Source organism: Polypterus senegalus, chromosome 12 (genome assembly GCF_016835505.1).
Source record: "Polypterus senegalus isolate Bchr_013 chromosome 12, ASM1683550v1, whole genome shotgun sequence".
Lineage (NCBI taxonomy): Eukaryota > Metazoa > Chordata > Cladistia > Polypteriformes > Polypteridae > Polypterus > Polypterus senegalus.
The window spans coordinates 52,355,960-52,373,702 of NC_053165.1; the positions used below are offsets into that span (position 1 = coordinate 52,355,960).

The window sequence follows — 17,743 nt, forward strand, 5'->3', positions numbered from 1 at the left end:
AAAAGCAGAAACGAAGGGAAAGAAAAAAAAATCATGCGTTGACTTCTAGGGGGCGCTCCTCTCACAATGTTCTCCAGTCCAACCCCTGTAGCAAACACATCTGAAGGAACGCCAGAGCTGTGCCAGGTCCTGCTGGTCCAAGTCGCCGACGGCCCTCGGGCTGGCCCAGCCATAGTCGACAATCTTGAAGCTACGGGGGCTCAGGTGCAAACGGGCGCTTGAGCCATCCTGCCTCCGAGCACAGCGTCCATTTGCATTGCACAACCACTCACTGCACAGACTGGCAGCAGTTGTCACGTTTACTATGTAGCCCCCCAGAACAGTGTGCACGTAATCCCGCAGGGCCTGGCACTTGTTCTGCAAGGAAAAGGGGAGAGAGAGAGAAAAATATTAAGAGCAACACTCGGGGAATCTGTGCCTACTGACAGTGGGCTCATTATGTATTCAGACCCCTTCACCTTCTGTACCTTTTATTGGATAACTGAACCGATTACAAGATGGAGGCCACTCAGGCCCCCTCTTGCTTGTTCCTTGTGCAGTTGCCTGAAGAAGCGTCCCGAATTGCCTTCATATGGTAATCCATCCAGTTAGCCAACTAAAAGTGTCATTTTGCTTGACTTCTCATTGCATCCACTATGGCTAACACGGTACAACACCCTGCTACCACCTTCTGTACACTTTACCGTATTGTAAATTTACTTTTAAACGGACACATTTGACATGTGTGCCCATCAGTCTAACGCTCAATTGCCCACAATGACAAAGTGAACACTTGTTTTCAGAAAGGTTTGTAAATCTCTCTATTATAAGAGAAAATCTTGAGATTTTTTCCGAGTCCCACCCTCCTCTCAACCACGTCCACAGTCCTCTCACCTCTCATTCGTGTGAATACTTTTGACAGACACAGTTCCTGCGCTTTCAGCTGTTATAAATTTTTACGTTTTCCTCACTTATGTCCAAATCTTATTGAAGTGTTTCATCCTGAAAGGTTATCAACTGAAGAAATGAGTACACGGGCAATCCTAGCACCGAGAAACAATGAAGTCAAACGAATTAACACGAAAATTGTCGATCTGTTACATGGGAAATTGTTTAAATGCATATCAATAGACTACGCTGTAACAGTAGGTGGTGATGGTGCGGAAGATGAAAACATCAACTTACAATATCCCGTAGAATATCTACAACCGTTAACACCGTCCGGTCTTCCACCGGCTGAATTACTGTTGAGAGAAGGATGTATTGTAATGTTATTGCGTAATTTATGTCTGAGTGGTGAGCTATGCAATAAGACAAGATTAGTTGTATTCAAAATCGGCCAAACAATTCTGACATGTAAAATATTACTAGACGACAAGAAAGGTAATGTAGTACATCTTCCGTGGATAACATTAGACACCAAAGGAGATCTTGATATGCCATTCGTATTAAAACGTTTACAGTTTCCTGTTAGAATAGCTTTTCCTATTACAATTAACAAATCACAGGGATAAACATTCGAAAAAGTCGGTTTATTTATTAGAGAGAAAGAAACGATACTCACTCATGGCCAATGTTGCGTCGTCACGATGGAAGTCCAAACACGGAATCAAAATTCAAAGCGATATTGAAGAAAAGTTAATTCCAAATATTGCTTTTACTGAAGTTTTACAGTAAAAGTGTAAGTTTAAAAAGTATCTGCGTGTTAATTTTAAAGCCAAACAGAACAAAAACTTTTAACGCAACATAATTTTCTATCAATTTATTACATCCATCCATCCATCCATTTTCCAACCCGCTGAATCCAAACACAGGGTCACGGGGGTCTGCTGGAGCCAATCCCAGCCAACACTGGGCACAAGGCGGGAACCAATCCTGGGCAGGGTGCCAACCCACCATAGGACACACACAAACAAACAATTTAGAATCACCAATCCACCTAACCTGCATGTCTTTGGACTGTGGGAGGAAACCGGAGTACCCGGAGGAAACCCACGCAGACACGGGGAGACCATGCAAACTCTACGCAGGGAGGACCCGGGAAGTGAACCCGGGTCTCCTAACTGCGAGATAGCAGTGCTACCACTGCGCCACCGTGCCACCCCAATTTATTACATTTTACTATTTTTTACTATGGTTAATTACTCGCTGTAATGTAAAATAGTTAGGTCTATTATGCATATGTAACAATTCCCGTGAAAATAACAATCGGTTTATATTGTACATCCGCTTCCCCTTACGCGAGCGGCAGAACCACGAAGTGGCAAGCATATAGCGCTCACCCGGGGGTTGTTGAGCGAAGTTTATTAAAGAGCAAATAATGAAGTCTCTTCCTTCAGGTTCGTATTCAGACTGTGCCACCCCAACTTGTGCTCAAGTGTTTGCCTTCATTCTCCTTGAGAGGTGTGTAGAACTTGAATGGTCCTCCCGTGGCCAGTGGGTGGAATTGACTGGCCGTCACTTAGAAAGGAGCACACATCAGTGTGAAGAAGGTGGCAGGAAGTCCAAGGGACCCTCCGTTAGACCTCCATGATGAACGTGTGGTGAGGTGAGGAGACTCGACCATTTCTAAAGCTTTGAGTGTTACCAGTAGCACGGTGTCTAGAGTTTCTAGAGTTGGCCGTCCAGCCAAACTAATTAGCCAAGCAAAAAGGAGTCTAGGCCAGGGAGATGATAACGAAAACTCAATGGTCAGCTTCAAAAGTCTTCTACTGAGGTAGGAAAAAAAAACCTGATGGATGGACGCCCATCTCGGCAGCACTATGTCAATCAGGTCTGACAGAAGCCACCCTTGAGTGAAAGGCACATGATGGCACTTAAAGGACTCTGAGAACATGACAAGAAAAAGACTCTCTAGTCCGATGAGACAACAACTGACTCTTTGGGCAGAACTCTAAGCTCTAATTCTACTGAGGACCTGCTAATTCCAGGGGGATGCATGGTGGTGGTCTCAACAACAGGGACAGAGGGACTTGTCAAAATTGAGGGGAGGATGAGTGCTGCCCAATACAGGGAGGTCCTTGAAGAAAACCTGCCCCGGAGTGACCGTGACCTCAGACTGGGACATGACAATGACCCAAAGTGTAGAGGTAAAACAACACTGGAGTGGTGTCAGGTCAAGTCTCTGAATGTCCTGGGCTTAGCCCCATAGACGTGTTCACTAAAAGCACTTTAAGGCTCATTTTACATTTTATTTTACAACATAATAAAGCGTGCAGAAAGTGAAGGGTCCTGAATATTTCTGAACCCACTGTAGACTGCCCGCAATACCCAGCTGCTCTGCTGTGAAGATGTAGGAAGATTTATAGGGATACCTAATGGCACCAAGGCAGCATAATTTTAGGGCCTCTGAAAGTGGCACTGTGGGAATATAATGTCTCCAGGTTCTCTGCCCATGCAGTGCCAGTGGAGACCTTGAAAACCTGACACTTAGTGCCAAGTCTACACAGGCCATCAGTGTCATGTAGAGACAGGAGAATTTAAAGGAAGAGTCCAGAACAGTTTGCTCACTTACTGCCACTACCTGGCATGGCACTGTGCAGAAGCTTTTATAGGGGTCATCCTTAATACTGTGCCCACTAAGTGCCATAATACATGTCATTGGCTTTATAGCCAGAATGATTTGCAGAGATGCCCCCTGGGTTTGTAATGGGCAATTTAAACAAAATTATAATGAAGTTCTCCAGTTCTCTGCTCACTTTTAAGCAATGCTATAGACAGACAGTTAGAATGTGATTCTGCCATGCTACCCACACAAGCCTGGCAGCAGAGTCCATGTAACACACAGAAAGTTGGGGTTCTTAAGTTGCCCTGCCTGGGCGATGATCAGACTACTCAGACTTACTTACCTTGGACTGGGCAAAGCCAAGATCACCCCACAGTACCACACCTGCTGCTCCCAGGGAGGCACTCTCTCCAATTGTATGCTCCAGGTCCATCTGAAAGGAATACGGGTGGGATTACAATTAGTTGCCCCCACAACTGGCAGGTTACTTACCTCTCTTTGGATGCCTGTACTCACCCGACTCAGAAACTGAAGTGTGTGTGCAAAGGTCACCCTTGCATATGCCAAGACTGGTAGAGAGCCACTGGCTGAAGGGAATGCAGCTGCAATCCTCATGGCCTCCTTGACCCGATGGTAGACATACATGGCACCCCTCTCAGAGGAGCCCAGTGGGCGGGTAAGGTAGATACTTGGGTACAGGGCCTTGGATTCGTGCCACAGCCATGCCAGACGGTTATTTCTCTCGGTGTCCTTAGGGTGGCAGTGGCCTGTATAGTTGTCCACTTTCTTCCAGTTGTAGTTGTAACAGTCTGGAAACTTGTAGTAGCCCCAGAGGCCAGAAGGTCGGAGTCGAGTGGCCAGGCGCAGGGTGCGGGACATCAGAGCCATAGCTCCGGTCTCAAATTCCTCTTTGGCTCTGGCTCGGACCTGTTTCTCAGGGAGCACCCAATACTTCTGTCTGACTAGTGCCTCTGACAAGCTCTGATACTTCTTCATGCGGCCCCAGTTTCGCACCCACAGAGGGCGCCATTCTTCCCAGTCAATCACTGCCAGCCCACTGAAGTCACTTGCCAACAACTGCTCAATCTTCTGCTTGGCTAGGTCAAGATGCTGCTCCAGAGGGGCTTCTTGTGGGACCCCACCATTGACATAACTACCGTCCTTACGGATGAAGGGGTACAGGCCCAGCTTATTCCGGTAGAAGATTGTCATGTTCTGGCCTTGGAACCTCTCCCGCCGATTCTCAACGATGTCAAACTGTGATAAGTCAAAGTCAATACCGTACCGCTCCTGGCACTTGGCCGTGGGCATATTCCAGATCACAGAGAAAGGGTTGCGGTGGACAATCGGTGGCGATGCTGGAGCTTCGGCAGGTGATTTATCAGCCTGAACCGGAGTCTGTGTGAGAACCCAGAAGCCGATGAGAACTTTGGCCAAAACGCCTGCCCCTACAAGAGGACAAAAGCAGAAACACACCATTGATATACGGGGCTTGGTACATGCTACTGCAGATCATGGCACCCTTAATGTGATACCCAGTGAGAAGGATGGCACCACACTCTTTATTACTTGCCTTTCATTCTACAGACAACTGGGCCATGGCAGGTCAGTGACAAGCACTCATATCTATAGAGCCGGAGAGCTGCACAACATAGCGAGCATCAGCCAAACACAGACCCCATCTGGCAGGGTGGGTCTCTCACTCATGACCAGAAGGAAGCAGAGCAGTACATCTGATTGGGCAGTCAGGCCCCTGATAATAAGGACCACTGCAAGTGCAAATGTAACACTGTGCCAGCAGGGTACCACAATGAACCACCCTGACTGGCAGAAAAGTCAGACAACGAGGCAAAAGGCACCAAACTTTGGCTATTGTTTTTTGCACAGCATTGGTCGTATATGTCAAAATAAAAAGACAATCTGCCGAGGTGTCTGGTTCTCCTACCGTGATCGGAGTAATTGAATGCAATAAGGATGCCTCGCGAGAATGAAACTGCTTATAGTATCTGTAAGCAGTGCTGCTCTATTAAAACACAAGTCACCTCTGATGCCAAGATGAGACTGACAAGCTGCAAGACAACTCTGGCATAATGCCGCCTAAAAAGACATCTCCATTTCCAGGTTGGAATAGGACAGCACAGATGTGCCTTTTCTTCCTCCCTTTAGAACGCTGACGAGCAATCGGCTCCTTTCTATCAGACATGGCACAGCTGGTAGCGTTCACGGCATTCACAGTGAGGTGACTGTGATTAATAAAGTGTAAAAAGCATAATAATGTGCGTACACCCGGCTTTATAAATTATTTTTTTTTCTTTTGGCATGTGCATTTTATTGTATTTTTCGAAAAATGCTAAATTTCATGCACAACTCCATCCGGTTTTATAAATGAGGCTAGTGCCACGTCAACCCAAAAAGCACCTCTGTGCTACAACGAAAGCACTCATCACAACCTGTCAGACTTGTAATTTGTGAATTTTGGAATCACCCTACAATAAAACTTCACTGTTAACTGAGAAAGAGGTGAGGAAGTTAAAACAATTCATTCAACCCCAAAATGGACCTTTCTGAAGCAAAGCGTGCAGTAAAGATGTCCGAATGGCAGCGCTGCGTCACTGTTAAGTGTTGGTCTTGTGCCCCCCGCAGATGAGTGTGCCTGCTCTCTCTTGGAGTCCAGGTGGATATTTAGATACTCCACACTAAAGATGATCTCTCATTGGCTGTTATGAACCCAAGCCTCCCATGACCTTGTAAGGTTAAGGAACATGAAAAAGGTGGACCAGGTAACTTTTTGCTCAGTGTGTTTATGTGGAAACTGGCACTGCCCATTTTTTTTTTAAACTTTATTAATCCCAAAGGAAATTACTTGGTTTCCGCATACCCCTTGGTTTTTATTTATTTGTTGCTCTTTGGTAAATTGGGGGTTTAAGGCACTGACAACCCCATTCAAGATCTGCTTCTTCAAATAAGGCATTTTGCCCTGCTGTTGTTAATGTGCCATCATAACCACCATCATCATCATTGTGGCCACTTAAAAGGATCGTCTCTTTGCAACCTGCTGTCAGAATGAACACGTCACTTCCTCAACATGGCCGTGGGGTGATTAATGGTGCCAACAGCTCCTCCTGACTGGGCTGTTTAAGTTTTTAACCAGCTCCACCTTTTTTACCATATTCCCAACACATTTTGAGTGGGCTAACAAATAACTCCAAATTTACCCTGTTGATGGTGTGGCTTAGTGGTTCAAGTTTTGGACTTGAAACCCCAAAATTGAGAGTCTGAAGTCACGCTACTGAGACCATGAGCAAGCTGCTTCACATGCCTGTACTACAATAAGAAAAACTTTGAAAAGAAATGCAAACAATTGCATCTCAACTGCTGTATGCCACCCTTGACAATGTGTGGAGATGTGTGTCCCAAAAATAACTGGCTCCTGGAAGCTCTCAAATGACTCAATATAGTCATATGGCATCCTCCTACCGCATTAGCGTGTCTTTAATGGTCGCATTACCAGCACTCTCTCCCTGGACTTGAAGCTTTTTTAAGTTCATAGCTCCTGTCTTCAGCTGAAGTCCCTATGAAGCCATCAAATGGATTTAAACAACATCTGGGAGAGGCGTGGGATAGTTTCATTTTTGTTTGTTCAGTGCAGGATCGCAGCCAAGTGTGAGGAAATGATGACGGCTAATCCAGTGGAGGACTCCGGAGAGGATTTATTTTGCCTGGGAATTTCAAGAAACTCCCTGCGTGCAGAACACAACTTGAGGGCTGGCCTCTGTTTACCTGGCTGGCGAATCAAACTGGTGGGCCACACACTCGCCTGAAATGGGGATCCTGACATTTTCCTTTAGCCGTCGATAAACTTTCATTAAGGCGACAACATCTTTTCGTATTTTAGAAGGATGGTGAAAGAACTGAGAACATCGGATCCATCCGAATTGTGTGCAGTAATGTTAAATGAACACGTTCTGTATTCTTAGAAATATTACCACCGTCACATATTACCATATTCAGATTGTCCAGGGGAGTCCTGTAAAGCAAAGAGGTTAACTGAAACAACGACATTTACAAAAATATACCAGGATGCCACCACTTTAAAAGGACTGGAGAGGTGCTTGGACAGCCAGTCTCATGGGAACTGTGGCAATTTAACATCATATGCACAATATCCACGAGCTGTGCCAGGCCTCAACACCCTCCATGTTTTGAGCACGCGTGTCAAACTCCTAATACAACAGATTAAAGAAATGCACAGCCTGGCCAGAGTTTTAGATGGCACACTTTTATTGATGATGACTGAGCAGCTTCCTGGCAGGCGCCAGAGTGTCCCATATTTGATTCAGAGGTCTTTCTTCATCCAGAAGATCGGCTGGCCCTTCATGTCTCGGAAGGCAGTCTCCAGCAGTGTGCATCTGTCCGTCTGTGGAGCTGCGATGCTGGGGGGTACAGGAGGTGGTGGTGGTGGTGGAAGGGGAGAAGGGGGTAGAGCAGTGGAAGTCACATTGGTTGGTGCTGGTGAAGACCGAGAGGAGGATGAAATGGCACGTTGGTTGCTGTCTGGCAGTCCACGGGATGGTGGCTGGGAAAACCTCTGTAATATTTCCATAGGCATGAAAGTGCTGATTAATCCGGCACTCTGGACAGGCTCACCAAGGGAGTAACCCAAGTGCGCATAGAAGTGCTGCTTGTCGTGGGTCGTCAGGTACAGCCTGCGAAAGCCTCTTGCTCTGGCGTAACGTTCAGTGGCCTCCATTAGCTTACGACCATAACCTTTCCCACGCAGTTCACGGGAAACAACCACCGATTCAACAAACAGGCTCCGTGACTGTCCCACGACCAGGGACAGCCTAGCATGACCCAGCAGGTGTTCCCCTGCTTCGGACCTGGACAGCAGCACCAGGCAGACGGGGAAGTCATCGCAGGATTTCTGCAGTGCGTGGATTCGTGCTCCGCGGCTCCGCTGCCACTCCGAGTTCACCAGGTCGGCACAAGCCTCAATCAGATCAGGGCGGCAGTGCAGAGGGATGGCCGCCACATGATCGCACCTAGAGCCGCAACATTGATGTGAATGGAACAGAAGCACAAAAGTAAGCAGTACAAAGAACAGACACCAGCAAAACTACACACTAGAAGACAGAGTCGTAACGATGGCTGACGCGCAAGTTCTCTGCAGGCACCCTCTATAAAAATGGCTACTACGGTGGCTGTACTGAACAAGGTTAGGGCAGCAGCTTTGGGAACCAAAATTGGGGCATTAGAAAGAAAAGCAAGCATTGGTTTGTTTCTAAGTGCCTTTCACGGCAGGTTTTAAACAATTCTGAAGAATCATTTCAGTCAAGTAAAAAAATCCTGGGGAATATATGAGAAAGACAGACAAAAGAAACACAAGAATTCCAATTCTTCATACCCGCAACTTTTAAGAACATCTAAATACACCAACAGCTACAACTTGTTGGATTTAGTTAACTACATATAAAAAAGTGGTAAATAAAAGACCACGGTTGAAAAGAGGCCTTTGCATTGTTACTCCAAAATCGCTTCCCTCTATGTATGACTGCATTGCCTTGCTATGACACCAGTGGAGTTGGCGTTTCCTCTGGTTGTCATACAAGTGGCAGTTAGTTGTGATATCGCGCTGGTCAGCATTTGCAACACTCAAGAAAGGAAATGTCTAAAAGACAAGAGGAAAAAGGGTATTTTGAGACATCTACCTACGTGCGCCGCAATAATTTAGCACTTTTTAATAACCTACAAGATGTTTTTTCATCATTAAAGCACACCACTTAAGCCATGCCAATGAGACTAAAGCAAAACAAGTATGCCTAGACAGTGCACTGCAATCATCAACACACTGTTCTTGCATGCTAATCATCTCCATGATGCCGACAACGACAAGGTGGAAGGCTTAGGCCCACAAGTCCCTTTACGTGCCTGTGCTCCAGCTGTTGACTGTACTATGATTAACAAAAGGTTAGCAAATTGGCACAAAATGTACTGCAGTTCTGTTTTCCAATCTGGACCCATAACTGTGCCTGTGGAGTTTGTGCCTTGACGCCATGTACAAATAGTTTTCCTCCAGCAAGCCTGTTAAATGAACTAAACAACTCTAAATGCCACACAGAGAAGAGTGTGTTACAATGCACAGGCAGACAACTGGCAAATCACTTTAAGTGCAGAATTTGCAATAGGATATTTTTAAAGTTTATGTTCACTTTGCATGGAGTTGGCAATTTATTGACCAACTAAATGCAAGCTATGTTGCTAAAATACAAAATGTATGCTTTTTTGAAGTTACTTCCCTTTTAAAGAAAAAAAAAGTGTTATTAACTTGGTCACCACAAACCAACTGAATCTATATTTACAGCAGGCACCTAAGCACAAAGCTCACTGCTTAAAACATCCTAGGGTGGCACCAGGGCGTTGGAGTCAGAGACAATTTTGGGTACCTGGAGTTGGGGTCGTAGTCGGCAAAAACGTACCAACTCTGACTCCTAACAACTTTAAACTGTAATGAAAAATAATCCAAGTTCAAATGTCCCAATTCACAAACAATAGTCATAATTAAGTACTTCTCTGATGTTAGTATTAAGCCAAGTGCATAGTTGTGTTACTATTAATGAAATTCAGCTGAGCTATTACACAACCAGGCACTGACATATTGTAATCTGGATTATGGTACATTACAAAAAGTGTTTTCATTTTATTTCAGATATAATGTATTTAACAAGTTAATTTGAGTGTAAACAAGTGTAATGATGTAGGTGGAGGTGGGTGCTATGGCCTGATGTGTGTTCATGGGTTTTTGTTTAAACTGGCCAATACAGTAGAGAGTCGGCTTCCTAGCCAGTAGTTCTGTGGTTACTTGACGTGTATGTTGCCTTCCTTCAATCAACATGGAAAATACATTAGCATATTAAATACAGAGGAGTCGGAGTCGAAGGATTTATCTACTGACTCCACAGCCTTGGGTGGCACAGGGTTCCCCTTTTGCAAAGATGTTGCCTCTCCTAAAATGAGGATGGCTCAGCACCGCTTATGTATCTCTTATACAAAGGAGGCACACACAAGTATCTGTGGTAACAGTGCAAGGTTAATGAGAAGCTACAAAAACTTAAGAGAACTTATGGAAGTAATATCAAAATATCTAGTTGATGCCTTCATCTAAAGTTACTGGCAAGCTGCACAGTTACAATCCGGAACCAGCAAAGTGAGCAGCACACAAACACATAGCAGAGTTAATGGAAGAGACTGAATTAGCTATCTGGACACACTGCCGACATACAATATGAGCAATTATTACATAAAATAATCAAAGTCCCATAAGCAAACATGCATGCATCTATTCTCAAGCCCGTTTAAGAGACTACAGGAGCAGTAATGGACACGAGGTGGGACTTGGCATAAGTTCATAACAGCACCACTCACTGACTCACTAGATAGATAGATAGATAGATAGATAGATAGATAGATAGATAGATAGATAGATAGATAGATAGATAGATAGATAGATATCCATCCATCCATCCATCCACAACTCGCTATATCCTAACTACAGGATCATAGGGGTCTGCTGGAGCAAATCCCAGCCAACACTGGGCGCAAGGCAAGAAACAAACCCCAGGCAGGATACACACACACAAACACACCAAGCACACACTAGGGACAATTAAGAATCACCAATGCACCGAAACTTCATTTCTTTGGACTGTGGGAGGAAACCGGAGTACCCGGAGGAAACCCACACAGACACAGGGAAGCGAACCTGGATCTCTTAACTGCGAGGCAGCAGAACTACCACTGTGCCACCCTATATATATATATATATATATATACACACACACACACACACATATATACAAATACACACATAAAATTGTGTTAAAATAAACAGCGTCCAACATTAGTAACCTGATGACAACTGTTCACCACCTTCACTCCTATCCTAGCCACAGTCATCTTTTCCTCATTTTGTTTAAGTAGAGGGCTACAGTTTAGCCTGGCAACAAATTCGGAACACACCCTGGCAAAGCAGTAGTGAATAATCTACAAAATGTCACATTCTTTCTGATCTGTGTTTACTCCGCATTATACAAGTGCCTTAAAAAAGTAAAACCTGCCTTCCCTTTTCAAGATGCCCCAATTAGTAAACAGTGCCACAGACACCAAAACAAGCGATTAAAACACAATTACAGCGTGTACTCTGTTCTTGGATATTCTTAAGAAAGAGGAGCAGCCTGCACACATCCAAAGTGGCCACAATGTTCAGCAAAAAACACACAGCAATTAACCACCTCCTGAAGTGTGGAAGGAAGCACAGCACATCAAGTAAGGAATCTGGCCTCATCACTCTGCGCTGCTACCCCGGTACTCACCTGCTGTAGGCTGGCAGCTCGGCCATTTGGCTTTAAAGGACACAGCTTGCATCTCCCTCTGTCGCTTGCTCTCACGCAGCAACTGTGACAAACACCAGGAAATGAGGACTGTAACACCCACAGGTTCCCAGGCACGCTTCTCCTGCTGAGCATTCAGTCTAACCAAATGCAAGCGTTTATCACCAAACCAGGAGGGTTAAGAGAACAGCTTCATCACACACGGATTAGACTTTGCTACCTGTCCAACAGGGGTGCCAGTGCTCTCCACAGAAAAAAAAAGGATGAAATGAGTTCAGAGAACTGATCTGCATGGAGGACACAGGGTTAATAAAAACCTCAAGCTCCCCTTTCATTGAGTTCACAATGAGGCTAGCATACAATACACAGTGCAGTAATCTGTTGACCGGGGACTCGAGCAACACCGCTAAAAGTAAAATGAATAATGAGGTCAAGTAGGACAGCTAAGACTACAGAAAAGGAGGGGGTGAAGTCCTGTAAAAATCAGCCAAGGGGCAAAGCAAAGAGACTGGGATAGAATGAAACAGCACTGGCTAAAGCGCACCACAATGGAGACAGGACAAGGTGGGAATTGACTTTAGCGTGAAACAGAGAGTGCTTTTAAAGCACACAGACTCATTTCCAGTGGGAGTCTTCTCACTGAGCATCAGGATGCTCTGACACATTCCCCAACATCTACAAACAATACGATTTGATAAAGGAAATGACATTTCTGGTAAAAGGGCACACTCACAATGAAGGGGCATCTGGTTTCAAGCATGCTGCAGAAATCTTAGCCAATTTCACATCAGGCGCAGCTCTACAGTCAGCTTCCCCTTTCTTTAGAACTATACTTCCTCAATGAATACCAAACCTAACCCCCCACCTGAAGGAAGACAGAAAAAGTATCCAAAACTGAGGAAGGCACACCAAAAATATGTTTTAAACGGACAGACAAATCAGAAAAAGGGGTAAAGAAGAACCAATAAACATGGTGGCATAAACATTATGCACTCACACACTGCAACAGAAAGTCACAGTGAAAAAAAAAAACAACGATAAAACACTCCAATAGGCCAACCATAATTTGTGTGTGGTCACACACTTAAACACACATCTCTCACTTGATGAAAGAAACAGAAAGCCTTTATTTCATACAGCACCTTTCAACACAGCAGACACAATCTCTGGCAGTTTAGAAAAACAGTTTAAATATGAGGAGCAAAGACAATGTACGTGACTTGCTGGGGGCCACAAAGTGGGCAATGCTGAACTGGACATTGTGCTTTAGAGTCCAGGTCTTTACTTACTATGCAACACTGCTTACAGCAAATCTCATTTGCTACACACAAAGAGCACAGCCATTTTAATCACAGGGCAAAGTAGATAATCTCACCACTTAGCACACAATTGTCACGTCTCACTCACATGCACTTTCCCAATTAGTAGCTAAAGTCAAGTACACAGAATGAAGATGATAATCTCACAGTCTCACAAAGTAAAATCTTATCTCCCTCATGCACAAGCTGAAGCAGAACATTGTCTCAGTCTTACACATTGACAGCCAAGGAGTACAAACTAATTGTTCTGCCATGCACAGTGATGAGCAATTTGCAAACAAACTGTCCAATACGAACAACGCCTCTTTAGTAGGAATCGATTCAGCATTGCTCAACAGTGAATGCACGATGTCAGCCTCTTTCATTTGATATGTAGATGTGTGAACTGTAAGAGTCACCTATCTGATGCAGAATTCTCATTCACGTCACTTCTGATTCTTGGAAGTTTGAACTGAATCACTGTGAACAAGTCACACTCTTCTCATTCACTGGATTCTCGAACTGCAACATTACCTTCTAATGAGTCACACAATTCTCACTCACCGATGATTCTCAGACTGACCTTTTTCTTCTTGTCATGCTTTCAAAGATAATATTGCATGAAGTTAATTATCAGCATGTTTAATTTATAGCATAAAAAGGCATTGCTAAACTGACCCTTGTGTATGTGTGTGTTCACTCTGTGATGAACTGGCGCCCTGTCAAGGGATTGTTCCTACCTTGTGCCCTATGCTTGCTGGGATTGGCTCCTGCGGCCCTGCTCAGGACAAGCAAGTTAGGGAGGTGGATGGATGAATGAATGGATATATAACTATACACCGATCAGACACAACATTAAAACCACCTGTCTAATAATGGGTAGGTCCGCCTTGTGCCACCAAAACAGCTTTGACCAGTCGAGGCATGGACTCCACAAGACCTCTCTGAGGGTGTCCTGTAGTATGTGGCACTAAGACAGCAACAAACCTTTAAGTTGTGCGTTGGGGCATCCATAGATTAAATTTATTTTTGCAGTCTCAATCAGATTGAGATCTGGGGAATATGGAGGTTAAGACAACACCCTGAACCCTTGCCATGTTCCTCAAACCATTCCTGAACAATTTTTGCAGTGTGGCAGGGCTTATTATTCTGCTGAAAGAGGCCACTGCCTTCAGGGAATACCGCTGCCATCAAGGCATGTGCTTTGCAGGAATCTTTAGGTAAGTAACACCCACAGGAATGCCTGGACCCAAGGTCCTAGCAGAACATTAACCTGAGCATCACACTATCTCTACCGTCTTGACATCTTCCTATAGTACATCCTACTACCATCTCTTCACCAGGTAAGCGACCAACACACACCCAGCTATCCACACAACCTAAAAGAAACCAAGATTTATCAGAGCAGGCCACCTTCTTCCACTGCACCATGAGCCAGTTCTCTGACGCTCACATGCTCACTCTGACCACAACTCCATGCACAGCAAGCTGCAAAGTGGTGTGTTCTGAGACCTTTCCCTCATGGCCAGCATTACACTTTTCGGCAATTTGTGCTACTGTACCTCATGGGTGGTATCTGACCAGATGAGCCAGTCTTTGCACCCCTTGCACATCGATCCACTTTGTGGCGCCTATGGCCTTGTTATTGCTATACCAGTTGTCCTTCCTTGGACCACTTTTGGAGGGTACTAACCACTGCGTACTGGGAACACTCCAACAGACCCGACATTTTGGAGATGCTCTGACCCAGTTATGGTGCCAGCACAATCTGGCCTTTGCCAAGTTGCTCAGAAATCTCACGCTTGCCCTTTGCTCCTGCTTTCAACACATCACCTTCAAGACTTACTCACTTGCTGCCTAATATATCCCACCTTTTGACAGATGCTACTGTAACAAGATAATCAACGTTATTCACTTCACCTATTAGTGGTTTAAATGTTATGGCTGGTCGGTGTATGAATGACTTGACTATATATTTGCGAATTACTGAAGGGGTTTTAAACAGCCGCCAGCCCTGTACCCTATTAACAAATAAAACGAATCAATTCGCTTAAAAAAGGGTGGTTGGAAAGAACTTAAATGGTCATCGCTAAGTCAAACAAGACCAAAGCACGCGATATTCGTTAACTGCGCACACAGACGCCGTTGTCACTCGCGACTTGCGCAGCGGCTTTTGCAACACGTTGCCCGCATGCACACTAAACTGAGGCTAGGCAGCGGCACCCCGACTATTGCGTGGGCAACTCTACATAATACATGATAAGTGCTGTCGCATTCTTAGAGGTTTGTTAGTTGTGCTATCCCACTAATATAAAAATGATTTGAATTTCGTTCACGGTAACCTATTAGTTTGAATAGACGATATCAACCTAGCCTTAATTTCAACAGTGAACGTTTTAAACCTCAGTTTAACAACACTCGGGTTTCTCCGTTTACTAACACAGACACACACGCGGGCGCTATTCTATTTCACCGATACCTACATGCTTGCTCCAAAGCAAAAAGTATGGACACCACCATAGAGACACAATTCAGGCGGGCACTCGACGACTATCACGGTAGCAGCGCCCTCTACAGCTGTGGAGGATCCTCACAAACAACTTAAAGTAATTTACCATAGAGCTGATCGCATTGTGCTCCGTTTCCTGCTTAGTCCATCTTTAACGAGGCTTCCTTTACCAGTCTGTGAAGCAGGATTTGAGGCGTATAATGGGATAAGTAAAATTCTGCTCTGTATGTGTCCAATCGATCTCAAGGGTTTTACTGTGTGGCCGCCTTTAGAGGATTCTTTTTCAGCGCTCGTGTTGTGGCTTGACACCTTCTTGGCGTTTAATTCAGTAAATGTTAAAACGACTTCCCATATACAGTTGCACGTATTTAAACAAGAATGCATATCATAAGGAAGAAAAGATATGCTTGTTCGTATTTATAGCAATAGTATAGTAGAGTGTAGTATAGCATAGTACAGGGCAGTGTAGTGTAGTATAGTAGTAAAAGTATCCACTCTTCAGTTTTCATACCTCACTTTGTATATGACAGGGTCTCTGGAGGGCGGAGTCTTACCCTGGCGGCATCGGCCGCATTATAAGAGCCAAGCGCAGGCGCCACAATGACTTCTCTCAACTGAATGCCTTCCGTTATAACACAGGGTATATGAACTGCGGGAGGAAACTTGAGCCCCAGGAGAAAATCTACATGGACCTGGGGAGAACGTGCAAACTCCACATATGGAGCACCTGTCTCTTGAACCTGAAACTGTTATTATAATTCAAAACAAGAATAGATTTCTGAGGAATATCACTGCCAGTGGAAATGCTTGGTGTAAGATTTAGTCTAGATGAGAAAAATAAATTCTTGCAGTGTGGAGCGAGGATTCTTTAAAGGACTCATGGCGCAGGTTAAGGAATGAAATAGTTCGAAAAATATTTATTCTTTGTCGCTTATTTGCCTTGCCTTAAATCACCGTTTTTGAAATGACGTTTTACGAATGAGCTTCGCTATATAGTGTAAACAGTTTGATACACGTATATATTGGATTCCATTTAACAATGCATTAAACTGAGAAAATAAAAAAGAAGCTAAATAATTCCCTTTAGATATTTTCTGGTGTTTTTAGTAATCTCGGTGGTCTCAGGGCCGTCCTAACAGCAGTATACCCCAACCCCCTGACAAAGTAGTTTTGATAGCAAATCAAACGGCATCATTGTGCTCATATGTTAAGGAGGTCCTTCCCACTACCAGCTGATGGACATTTCGTCAGATCAGGTCAGGTCAAGCTTACGAAACGCCGTTTTAAACACAGCGGTTATTCCATATCACTCCTAAAAGGAGACATGCTGAAGTTCCAGGTTTGCCCCCACTTGACACGGAATTGGTTTAATCTACCAGTCTTCACTCCGATTCAATGATCCCCACCCTTTATTTAACGCTTAATTACAAAGAGACATTCACAGCAATATAATCCACTGTTTGTTTGCTGATTTATTTATTGTATTTTATTTTTAGTAACTGTACTGGCCAGTTAGCGCTTCGATGGTAGTGAGACCGAGTGATGTGTGGGAGTGCGCGCAACAATGGTCGGCGTCCCGTCCAGGCCAGGCTCTCTCCGTTCATGTTGCTGGGATCAGCTGTGGCTGCTTGCTGCTGTAGAAAGAATTTGGCAGGCCCACTTAATACGTGACTGATTTTTTGTTTTTAAATATTTTAAAGAAAACGGCTTCGGTCCGTTAAGATATTGCCCGGTATTCACTCTCTTATAGACTTGTATTCTATAAGGCTCGTTTTAATTAATTTATTTTAAAATGTAGATACGCTATCCGAGGTACTTTTGTTATTAAAGAAGTAAAGAGTGTGTTTATTTTAATCAACATAACGAGGTGCCACACTCCTGTTCAAATATTTTGTTCGTTGAACTCCCGCTGAAGGAATGACCTCCCTCCGCCGCCGGTTCCCGTCTCGCGCTCTTTGTTTGAAGGATTTGCCAATGTTGCGCAATCACATTTCTGCGGCAGTTTTAGATTCAAAACTTGCTTCGCCCCAGTAACAGGGTTAGTTAAAGCAGATGGGGAGCTCAA

General features: G+C 44.5%; 1 protein-coding gene across 2 annotated transcripts; it reads right to left on the bottom strand.

Moving 5' to 3' along the window:
* Positions 1-22: 22 nt before the first annotated feature.
* hyal3 (hyaluronidase 3) lies at positions 23-15,749 on the bottom strand. Of its 2 annotated transcripts, none has more exons than XM_039771245.1 (4): positions 15,653-15,749; positions 4,001-4,932; positions 3,828-3,917; positions 23-357 (listed from the first exon to the last, which is right to left on the bottom strand). In XM_039771245.1, exons 1-4 carry the CDS (start codon positions 15,687-15,689, stop codon positions 46-48), a joined length of 1,371 nt encoding a protein of 456 aa, XP_039627179.1. In that variant the 5' UTR covers positions 15,690-15,749; the 3' UTR covers positions 23-45. The 2 variants fall into 2 exon arrangements, with proteins under 2 accessions (XP_039627179.1, XP_039627178.1); XM_039771244.1 differs by lacking the exon at positions 15,653-15,749 and adding an exon at positions 11,854-15,629.
* Between the last annotated feature and the right edge of the window lie 1,994 nt (positions 15,750-17,743).

Coding starts and splice junctions, on each gene's coding strand:
- hyal3 (XM_039771244.1), bottom strand. CDS start 11,905: ATGCAAGCTGTGTCCTTTAAAGCCAAATGGCCGAGCTGCCAGCCTACA. Junction 4,933..11,853: donor GAGCTGCCAGCCTACAGCAG/GTGAGTACCGGG, acceptor GTCCTCTTGTAG/GGGCAGGCGTTTTGGCCAAA. Junction 3,918..4,000: donor CACTTCAGTTTCTGAGTCGG/GTGAGTACAGGC, acceptor TATTCCTTTCAG/ATGGACCTGGAGCATACAAT.